The sequence below is a fragment of the Meleagris gallopavo genome, chromosome 1 (genome assembly GCF_905368555.1).
Source record: "Meleagris gallopavo chromosome 1, MGAL_WU_HG_1.1, whole genome shotgun sequence".
NCBI lineage: Eukaryota > Metazoa > Chordata > Aves > Galliformes > Phasianidae > Meleagris > Meleagris gallopavo.
Genome location: NC_139404.1, coordinates 124,044,758 through 124,055,703, shown reverse-complemented (window position 1 = coordinate 124,055,703; position 10,946 = coordinate 124,044,758). Strand labels below are relative to the sequence as shown.

At 34.1% G+C, this 10,946-nt stretch overlaps 1 protein-coding gene across 2 annotated transcripts; it reads left to right on the top strand.

The window, feature by feature from the left end:
* Positions 1-820: 820 nt before the first annotated feature.
* Positions 821-9,636, top strand: LOC104915860 (uncharacterized). 2 transcript variants are annotated; one of them, XM_010726808.4, is made up of 4 exons: positions 821-1,136; positions 3,655-4,048; positions 5,185-5,288; positions 8,201-8,235. In XM_010726808.4, the coding sequence occupies exons 1-4, from the start codon at positions 1,088-1,090 to the stop codon at positions 8,215-8,217; spliced, it is 564 nt and encodes a 187-aa protein (XP_010725110.1). In that variant the 5' UTR covers positions 821-1,087; the 3' UTR covers positions 8,218-8,235. The 2 variants fall into 2 exon arrangements, with proteins under 2 accessions (XP_010725110.1, XP_010725103.1); XM_010726801.4 differs by having other exon boundaries at positions 916-1,136; positions 3,655-4,002; positions 8,201-9,636.
* The last annotated feature ends 1,310 nt before the right edge of the window (positions 9,637-10,946 follow it).

Here is a 10,946-nt window from a genome sequence, read left to right as displayed (position 1 = left end):
TGTGGAGGAGTAGTCCTATATCTGTAAACAAGTCAGAGGAGCAGAAAGGAAGGAACTTGATTTTAATGCTTCATAAAATGCTTTTAAGAAATCTTAAGTATCATCTTGAAGAAAAAAAAAAAAAGAAAAAAAAAAAAGGAGGTAGCTATGTGCTGAAAGCAGAGATCAAAATAGTAATGAAGACAGTCTTTCATAGTGAGTGAGAATGATTAGTCATTGCAGCAGTTAACCACTGAATTTGCAGATGCTCTTCTTCTCAAAGCCTTCAAGTCAAAGCTGGATATTTCCATGGAAGTTATCCTTAATCAAATCCAGGTATTCAGATCAGTAGGCAGGAGAGAGGGATGAAACCAAGATTTAATAAAACCCAGGGGTAATGTTGTGGGATAAAATTTAATTGGAGCTGCAAGGAAGTTAGCTGATCTCATGGTCTTAAGTGAATTGCAAAGGTATATGTTAGGACAGAAACCACATCGCCGCATTTTGCACTTTGTGGGATTTGGCAGCTAATGTTCGCATATGCTGGACTGCACGGTGATTATTAGACATTCAGTATCACTTCAGCAAAGAGAAATAATATTTATTATGAAATATTTTTGCCGTATCTTATTTTTCTAGCTACAAAAATAGAACAAAGTCATATTCATGTATCTGGTGCTAGTGGCATAAACAGGGCTTTAAGAGCATCAGAGGGAGGTGTCTATTGAAAACTTTGCTGTATTACATCATCACTGCCATTAACAACATACATGTTTTGTTAAGGTGGGCAGCTTTCACTAAACTCACCACACATAACTGATTCTCCTCCTCTGAGCTGTCTGAATCAAAATCTCATAATGGAAAAACAGTCACAATAGAGTTAAGTATGAAACTACAATATTAGAAGTTGATCTGTTGCAATGCCCAGGATGTGCAATGGCAGAAAGGGAAATAAGTGAGTAAAACCACAAGAACCTCCCCCCTAGAAACAAGGTTAAAAACATGTTTTTTGGAGAACTTTAATTCTCAGCTAGGTGTTTGCAGCTGTGGTATTTGCAGTCTCATCTGAGATTTTAAAACCAGTCAATTAGCAATCCCAAAAAAAGAGATGAGGATTGGCATATTGTTTATGATATCCTACCTTGTTAACATTACAGGTAAGTAGATTTTTTGCTGTTTTGTTGTTAACTTTCTAAAAAGAAAAAATAAAAATAAAAACAAAACAAAACAAAAAAACCTACCAAAAGCTTTTATTTCAGAATTCTTCAAAACGAAAGTAATCAAGGAAGGTCATACTAATATTTAATCAGGGATGAAAGTGACAAAAATAAAATTTGTATCACATTAACACATATTTTAAAAAGAAAAAATAGTCGGTTATCTTCCATGTGTTATGAATCTATGCTGACGTTTTTATGTTTAGGTCCGTAAGTCAACAGCATATTAGTGTAAGTAGATCTTGGAATATTTTTAAAACTGTTTGTGTTCACTTACACTAAAAAAATATAAAAGGAAAAGAAAACATAATATTTGGGACATTTTTAGAAATTTTTGTATGATACAACTAAAATGCAAGAGATATTTCAGATATTAATGATTAAGCTGCGAATGGTTTTCACTGGGTTTTGGAATATTGCTATGAATGTGATGCAGTAATTTTTTAAAGATATTTGCTTTATACTTAAATGAACAAAGTAGCTCAGAAAGGTCCTGTACTCTTATGGATTAATTACATTTTAAAATGGGTTTCAGGTCAGATCTCAGAAAACCAAGTCCCTTTAAAGTACAACAAATTTCTTTTTGAACATGCATTTCTTACATGTCTTATAATGATAAAAATTCTACTAAATATAATATATAAAACAGAGATATTCAACCATTTTAAAACATTATTTTTTCTGATTTAAAAGCATCTGTTGTCTGTGTTTTGTAATGACTTTCCAATTTTTTATACTCAGTATAAAAATTCATATATATATACTTGCATACGACAAATTGCTTCATTTCAAAGCAGTTCCATAAATATAACATAATTTATAATGGAAATCTGATTTCACCTTCTCAGAATGAAAATGATTCACTTCACAGAATTTTAACATATTTCTCTGAACATGAGAAATATTTTTACATTAGATGAGGAAATAAATTATTTTATCTATTTAAATCTTTATTATGGAACTAAAATTGAGCTTTTCTTTAACTTATTATTTCTGTTAACTGACTACAAAGGGAGAATAGGATTAAATGTTGGAGCTTCAATGTGATTATTTAAAGTTTAAATAACTGACTTTAAAGCAGACTTGTCTCATTATCTACGTTAAAATTTAGAATAAGTTAGGATGAGACTCAAATGGAGAAAAGGTTTAGTCATATAAGTTGCTAGAAATTGTGAGGTGTCCCTGCTAGCTGATCTGATAAGGTTGTCAAGTGGGTATCTGATATGGGTATTCTGTTATTCACAAAAATTTCCCAGTGTTCATCCTTATGGATCCAGAGGATGATCAGAGGGCTGGAGCACCTCTCTCTTGTAGAAAGGCTGAGGGAGGTGGGTTTGTTTAGCCTGGAGAAGAAAAGGCTCCAGGGAAACCTCATTGTGGCCTTTCAAGACATAAAGAGAGCTTACAACAAAGATGAAGATTTTTTACCAGGGCCTCTTGTGACAGGTCAAGGGGAAAAAATTTTGCTCTGAAAGAAGGTAGTCCTAATTGAAGAAACGTCTTGTGATAAGGCTGATGAACAAGCACTGGATGCTTAGAGAAATTGTGCATGTCCCATCCCTGGAAGCATGCAAGGTCAGGCTGGATGGGGTCCTGGGCAGCCTGATCTGGAGGTTGGCAGCCCTGCCCACAGCACATGGATGGAACTAGATATCTTCCAACCTTCTGGCAGAGAGAATATTTAAATGTATTATCAGTTTAAACTTCAGAATTCTTTTCATTTAATACCTGAGTTGTGTTGTTCACTGCAATCTAACTTTAACTAATAGGTGTTTTGTTGTTGTTGTTGGATTGTTCTTTTTTTTTTTTTTTTGTACTTTATCTACTCAAGGCACAGTAATAGATGTGTTCAGGCATACTTCCAGTGCTTTATCCCATTGTTGTCTGCACAACAGATATATACAAGAAATTAAATCATTCTCAAAATATCCATTATTCTATGGATAGAATCTTCCATAAAAAAAGATCTTCCAGAATCTTCATCATCCTTCTGCATTAGTTCTGTATGGTTATTTTATTTGCACACAGTACTCATATAAAGTTTTATGAAGAATTAAAAAAAATAAAATTAAAAACGAGCAAAGGGCCTAGATATGATGTCAAGAATTAATGAAGCTGAAAAGTTATGAAAATTCAAGACTTGTATTGATGTGACATAGAAACAAAGGTTTTGGCATTGTACAGAAAATATCAGAAGTGGTGCATGTGGGTAAACTTTCTTCTATTTATCTTAGTACAAGAATACAATATATTTCTGCAAAACTTTTTACAGCTGTATTCATTTCATTTTTGACTTGTACTTCTTTTAGATATAATTTCATTTCTTTGTTTGAAATTATTCCTGCAGAAAACAAGTTGCAATCAAATATTTAAATAAGATGTATTGGACTAAGAAGAATATTACTAGAACATTAACTTTCCTTAATAAATGTGATAATTAATTAATTATTAATTACAGCTAGCAGTGGGCCAGAGCTCTTGGTTTTGCAATACCCCGAAAATGCCAGTGTGCTCCTTAACTCCACTGTGTGGATGCTCTGTGTCTTTGAATACCCCAAGCAAGAGAATGAGGAGCCAGTTGTGTACTGGAGAAAGGGCCCCAGCTGTGACAACCAGCAGAGTCTTCGGTCAAGTTCAGGAGCAGGAAGGCCACACATACACATTATGAAGGACGTATTCAGGGGATTCTCTATCTTAAAACTGAGCAATGTTGACAAGAATGACAGCAACTCATATTTCTGTGATGTGATACTAACCCAGAAAACCCATGGCAAATGTGGAAATGGAACCAAGCTGACAGTGCACGGTAAGAGGCATCTGATAGTCAAAGAAATTGTATTAATGGATGCAAGGTGAGTTAAATATTCCATCAGTTTTACTGATTTCTATTCTACAACTCAGTGCTGTGAGAAGGATGGGGAAAAAGCAGTCTACAGTCATGATTTGAGAACCTGACTGTGGGAAATAAAACATTGATTCAATAGTTAATACATGTTATATACATGAAACATTTTGTATATTATAGTATTTTGGTTAATCTTCTATATTAATATATACATTATATATTTAGAATATGAAATATTTTTTCTCAGTATTATCCACAAACATTTACTGAAACTTTACTTTGCTCCATACAAAAATAAAAAATCCATTACATTCATTTTTCATCATTTTCCTCAGTCCTTGTGTGCCAGCATTATTGTTTCGAAGTATGCAATCTGTTCTTTAACCTCCAGGTTCTGAAAAATTAATAGTAAATTAAGCAATGTGGGTGATTTTATGAAGTGTGTGTGAAAGTAGGGATGCACAGGAGCAGGAGATTCTCTCCACATAATTGTAAAATTATTTTCAGCACTTTATAACTCTTCTCCTAGCATCAATTTATGTAAACAAGTTCTGTAATCCTGAAGGGGACAGTGACCTCAGTGACTGAGGTAAATAATTTTAGAGGAGCCAAGTTTTTTGCTTGTAGACTTGCAGGCATATCTGATTAGTGCATGCTAAAGGCTACAAAGCGTCTCTCCGTTACTAGATTTCACTTTATATATAATAATTTCCCAATGCAGTTCTTCTGAGTCCCTAAAGAAAAACAGCTGTCAATGAAATCCTTCTGACTTTCACACCATAAGCATATGTTTTATTTATTTATTAAAAAAAAACCCAAAATGTATTTTTCATCGTAACTTAAATATGTGCAATATAATAAAAATGTTTTTGGATCTATCACCTATGAAATTTGTTTACTATTCATTTTATAATTAGCTCAGAGCTAAAAATTGAAAAAATTCATCACTGAAGTAGAAAGAAGACAACAGTTCTTTCATGAGAAGTATAACCTTTTAGTCCGGAAAAAAAGAGAGGAATAAAATGTGATAAAGACAACTGTGCTAACTAGTCAGTCTTCGCTAATCCTTCAGATTAAATCATACTAGAAAAGCAACTATTTCTTAATTTTTCAAATACTTAATTTTCTTCCTCTTCATTTCAGATTTCACATGCAAAGACTGTGTAAGATCAGAACCAACCTGGTGGTGTTGGTTCCTTCTTCTTGGATACACTCTCTTTGTCACCACAGTTACCATAGCTTTCGGTGTAAGTAATAACTTCAGAAATAAATACTACAGACCTAAACATGGGTGGCATCTTTTAATGGAAAAATATTATAAGTAAATGAAAGAAAGATGTTCATGCAGCTATGGCAAAGTAAAAAGTCTGTCTCTTTTCTGTTAACCAAAGATTTAGAGGTAGAATCTCCTGTATTTGCATATTTGAGGGTATGACCATAAAAGAAAGCTCTGGCAATGGAGTTACTTAGAAAAGTAAAAGCTACCATTTTCAAAGCTTGCTGACCACTGAGAAGCTATTCTTGATGTTGCTGAATGTTACCAAGTTTTTATTTTTACCTGGAAGTGAAAGATAATGAGAAAAAAATAAATTCTTAAATGATTTGCAGTTCAAAACACATCCCGTTTCCTCCATGCTTTTGGGCTCCAGCTCCTAATTTCATGAGCTCCACCAGGCATACATTAATGTCTGCTTATGTTTTATTTTACATGTGTTTCAGCCAAGCAACCAGTCATGCCAGGGCTTTATGCCTTCTCCCACCCATCATTTGGGATGGGTCCCCACCTGACATTTCCTTAGCCAGCTTTGACAACTAGAAAATACTTTCCAAGAGAAAAAAATATTTTTTGATACAAAATTGTCTAAGCCCAAAGTGATTTCTTATACTTCCCATAATATTTCAGAAATCTTTTCTCTTTCCTAGTTGTGGATCTTTTCCCCACCTCATAATCATTTTAATCAACCTCTTCTTATGGATCCAAAAACTAAAAAGACAATAGTTCTATTTTGGTCACATTTAGGAATACACTTTATGTGAAGGAAACTATTTGGAAGGAAATAAAGCTGAGCTATGCCATAGCATGATGCCAATTAGAATCTCAGTCTCTGAAGGCATGGGCAGTACTAAAATGGGCTCTAGTTATAATTACAAGGTCCATAATTGCAAATGAATAAGATGGTAACTTATGGGACCTAAAAAGTTCCTTGTTCATCACCAATAACCTCTCCCATCAAAAACAAATATTTTAGAGTTCCTTAGAAGTTAATAGATGCAGGCTAAATTGGACCAAGAGGAAATAGGTAACTAACTTAAGTTCTCAGCTTGTACAGTTAAAAGGGCCATTTAAGTGTTACTGAAACTAGAGTTATAGCAACAGCTCCCTCTCTGCTGATTTCATTATTAAAAGATTCAACACCATTGACAAGTTACAAGACCTACAGACATTTATGGTATCTGATTACCCTTCTGGGTCAAGTAAAGTATGGATTTTGTTTTCCTTAGAAACCTGTTGTTAAGTGCTGTTACTTCAAAGCCACATCAAAATCAGAAATGTTCACACAATTCAGGTGGTAAACAAACAAAATTTGCTAAGAAACAGTAGCAGTAAAGTCTGTCAAAATGCACTTTTGCATCTGAATATGCAAAAACAGCCAAGTGAATCTTTCCTAAAATGAGTCACTTTGAGTACAATTAGTAGTAGCAAAATATATTAGGTCTGGCAGGGATGACTTTCACTGAGAAAACTCATACAGTGCTATGTTTTGGATTTGTGGTTAAAAAGTATTGATAGTATACCCATATACTGAACAGCATTTGCATGGCATCAAGTATTTTTCCATTTCTCAGTCTGCTTCCTCAAATTGGTGGCTGAGGATGATCAAGTGGCTGAGAGTGAATGTAACCAGGATGCTTGGCTACAGCTGACCAAAGGGGATATTTCACCACATAACATTGTGTTCATCAAGAGAATCAGGGCAGAGGAAGAACAAAGGGTTTTTGTTGGCTAAAAAGATGACCACTGCTCCCTGACTGGCTTTGCATCGGTCAGCTGAAGGGAGGTGGTGAGTGATTTCCCTTGCTTTAGGACTTTTTGGTTGTTTATTTTCTTCCTTATTCCTTCACCTATCAAACTGCCCTTGCATCGACCCAGGAGATTTCTCATTTTTGTTCTTCTTGTCCTCTCCCATCCTGATGGGGAGGGGGAGGTGAATGAGCAGCTTCATGAGTGTTTGGCTGCTGGCCAGGGTCAAGGCAGCACAGCAGCTAAAGAGAAAGACACTGACATTTTTGAAGTCAGGGAGTCTATAACTTCTTACAGGTCATTTCTTCACTAAATGACAAATGTGCCATATCATGAAAATGTGTATAGTGTCAAAATCAGAGTGTGAAATAATGAAAGAGGTACTAGATCACTCAAAAGCCCCTTGGCTTTTTGACACTTCTAGGCCACTACTTAAATTTGGTATGTCAGGGCTGGCTGAGCCCTTCAGGTACCTTCTGGAAGGAGCTGCTATCTCAGGAAGACGTCACACTTCTTTTCTTAGTTTAAATTTCTCTTACATTTCTCCTTACTTTTGTCAAATTTTTTTTCTGTGCTTCAAAATCAAGACTAGGGCATAGCAATGTGCTATTCCCATTAAACATGCATGACAATTGTGCATATTTTATGGGGAAGCCATTAGAGCTGTCAGTTCTGGATTCTCCCCAAAAGAAGATATCTATCCCATCAACTCTCCAGAATGATCACTTAAGCTATGTAAGAATACAAGATGAATTTAAAAAACAAACAAACAAACAAACAAACCTCTTTCACCCTAAACAAGTTGTTTGTTTAAATAAAGTAAAAGCATTTATGCACGTGAAAAGGTACTACCATGCATTGAAGAAATATTAAATGAAAACACTGATATACAGTCAGACTCACATTCTACTTCTTGAGTACAGTGAGAATTACCCTTATTCCACTACCTGTAAAAATCAGTTCTTCATTGTTTTATTGTGACTGTGATATGCAACCTTATGAACAATTCAGAATAAATACTCATCACTATCTTAGTGAAGTAAGGAATATATTCTCTGAAAAATGAGGTATCTAGTGGAGAAAAAAACCCCAACATTTTAATAGCTTAACAATATATTTTTTGGAATATTGCAACAGATTCATTACTGCTGTAAAAAGTGCAAGAACGATTCAAGAAATACAGATAGCAGCGCTATCCAGCCAAGTGAATGGATTTATGAAAAGCCATCCAAACCTGTTAATAATGGGTCTAACCAAGAATATGAAGATATGTCACTAGTAAGAACTTTCAGTCACATTGAAAGGAAAGTGATATGAAAAACAAGCCTCACAGCTGTAACCATAATGCTATGAGCATGTGAATGATGTGTACTACTTCAGGATACAGAAGAAACATACACACAAGTCGTTTTGTGAGCTTGGAATCTTCTTTGTTCAAGATTTTTTCATCTATTCATGTATCTACTTCAAAACTAGTGAAATTAATGCTCTATGCAGCTACAAATGTAATGATATTTAGTGTGCACAGCTACCACAAAAATACTGTTAAAGCTAAAGGTATTAATATTTCGATGCCAAGGATATGCTGATATATTTTTTTTTCCATTTTAAACTCAAGGACATTTGGAATTTTGTTTTTATCTGGGTTAAGACAGCTTATTTGCTTCATCAAAGCAACGGCAAATTCTGTACTACAGTACCTGTCTGCTGCTGAGATAAATTTAAAAAAACATTTTCTCATTGAGGAGTTTCTCATGTGCTCCTGATGTACTGCCTGACCTTATTTCCAGCTCCTTATCCTGCCCTCATATTTATATATGCCTGCAACTTCTACTTTTGGCTGTGTAGCCAGCTATGCTACTGATATAGTGCACATTTCTACATGCCTCTCTTGAAAGAATGAAAATACTGAATATGTTTTTAATAGTTATAATTTCTGAAGAAAACATAATAATTACTTATGAAGAGCTTGTCTTTGTTGTTCTTCTTCTGGCATATCTAACATTATAATATAAGCCATTTGGATTAAAAATATCTTTAAAAGTTGTTTCAAAGTACTTAGGATGCTTTGGAGTCCGTGTAAACAGCAACAATAGAATTAAACTTTGTAGAAAGAGCTTACCATAATTTGCATAATAATGAAGTGCTCAGAGGAAGTTGTGCTTTGGAATAGTTATGTATGTGTGACTTGAGAGAAGTTAATACTCTGACAAACTCTATTTGAGTTATTGAATTTTTCTTTTTTCCACAAACGATTAAATATTACAAGCTGAGTACTGTGTATTTTTATTTATTTATTTTTTAAACACTGAAAATATAATTGTGAAAGGAAAATGTTCCTAGGCTAAAATGCCAGAGATTACAGCCTTCTACACTAACTATGAATATAAAACAAAGAGTAAGCTCTTTTTTACTCAAGGGGGCAATAAGTCATAGTTAATATTCAAGACTGTACATTACGATGTGGATGCACATTGCTAGTGAACTTCAGCTAAAGCTTTATCAGTACTGCATTTTTCTAAAATATTTGCCTGTTCTGTAAGTAAAAATACTAATTAAAACAGTTTTAAAAACTGATATTTGACTGTTTTTCTTAAAAGTACTTCTGATTCACTTGGAGACAGTTAAGTACGACTTCCAGAAGGACAGACAAACAACGCTTGTGCATTTGGAGGGGTGGAGAGCAGTCATGAAGTCATGAAAAAATCACATTTTCTTTAATTTGAATAGCAGGAACTAAATAATGGTCTTCCTCACTCCTCTACTCAAACTGGGTTCTGAGTGCATTTTCAGTCATAGATATTCAGGTTTCCAGATTCAGAAATTCAAACTCTAATTCGGGATGAAAATATGTAAATTTCCAGAGAAACTAGCTGCTCAGATGCACCTTAGACTTCCTATTTTAAAAATCTTAAATATATATATATATTGTTGATTATAAAATATTACCAACCTCTTCTTTTTACTTTTATTTTAATTACCTTAAATATTAAGGGGTTAAATACAGGGATTGTTCGTACATCTTAACATGTAGCCTTTAATGATCTTTGTGTGTCTGCAGTGGACTCTCTGTAGTACGTCTGTATCTAGACAGCAACCACTTATCAGCAGCATGAAGGCAGAAAACAGACACGACTTTTGGCAAGTTTGATTTCCTTTAACTGTTTAAGACACTAAAAATGCATTTTCTTAAAAAGTTAAACAGCCTACTTATGTAGTAAGTCTAACAGAAGGTGAAATTCTAGCAAGCACAAATTGTGCTTTCAGCCATACAAGGACATCAGTTAAAACAGCTCTAACAGAAAATGATCAGAATCTGTTTAAGAACTTTGGATTTACGTTTCTTTAAAGCATTTTTTTTAAAGAGGAGAAAGAGAACATTTTATTACCTTAAGTCTTTGTGAAAAATGTTAATAAGGTGGTCAGAACCCTTTCTTAGTATAACAGATTTATGATTCTCTAACAGAAAAATCCAGCTATTAGTCTGCAAAATTAGCCAGGAAATGCCAAACTGCAGAACTTGCAATGTGGTTTAAAACAAAGCAAAAGCCACACACGCACACACACACACCAAACTAAAGAAAAATTTGCTTCATACAGAAAAATATTCACTCCTCGAAAACATAACTGCTAATAACAGAAAACAAAGCTTAAGAGGCTCTCATTTTATTAGATTCCCTTTGGAACAGAACATATTTAACGAATAAAGATGCATACAAGTCATTGTCCAGTAAGACCATACACAGAAGAGATTAAAAAAAAAAAAAAGGATTAGGTTAGGAACACAAACAGCAATATTTATGTACAACTAGGAGAGCTAGGACAGGGGATAAGAAAAATTGGCACTAATATAAATGAAGAGATAGGTAAGAAATTATTTGAA

Excerpts from the sequence above, each read along its gene's own strand:
- LOC104915860 (XM_010726801.4), top strand. The coding sequence starts at position 1,088 with ATGAGGATTGGCATATTGTTTATGATATCCTACCTTGTTAACATTACA. Across the intron at positions 1,137-3,654 it reads CTACCTTGTTAACATTACAG|CTAGCAGTGGGCCAGAGCTC; the intron begins GTAAGTAGATTT and ends TATTAATTACAG. Across the intron at positions 5,289-8,200 it reads CAGTTACCATAGCTTTCGGT|ATTCATTACTGCTGTAAAAA; the intron begins GTAAGTAATAAC and ends ATATTGCAACAG.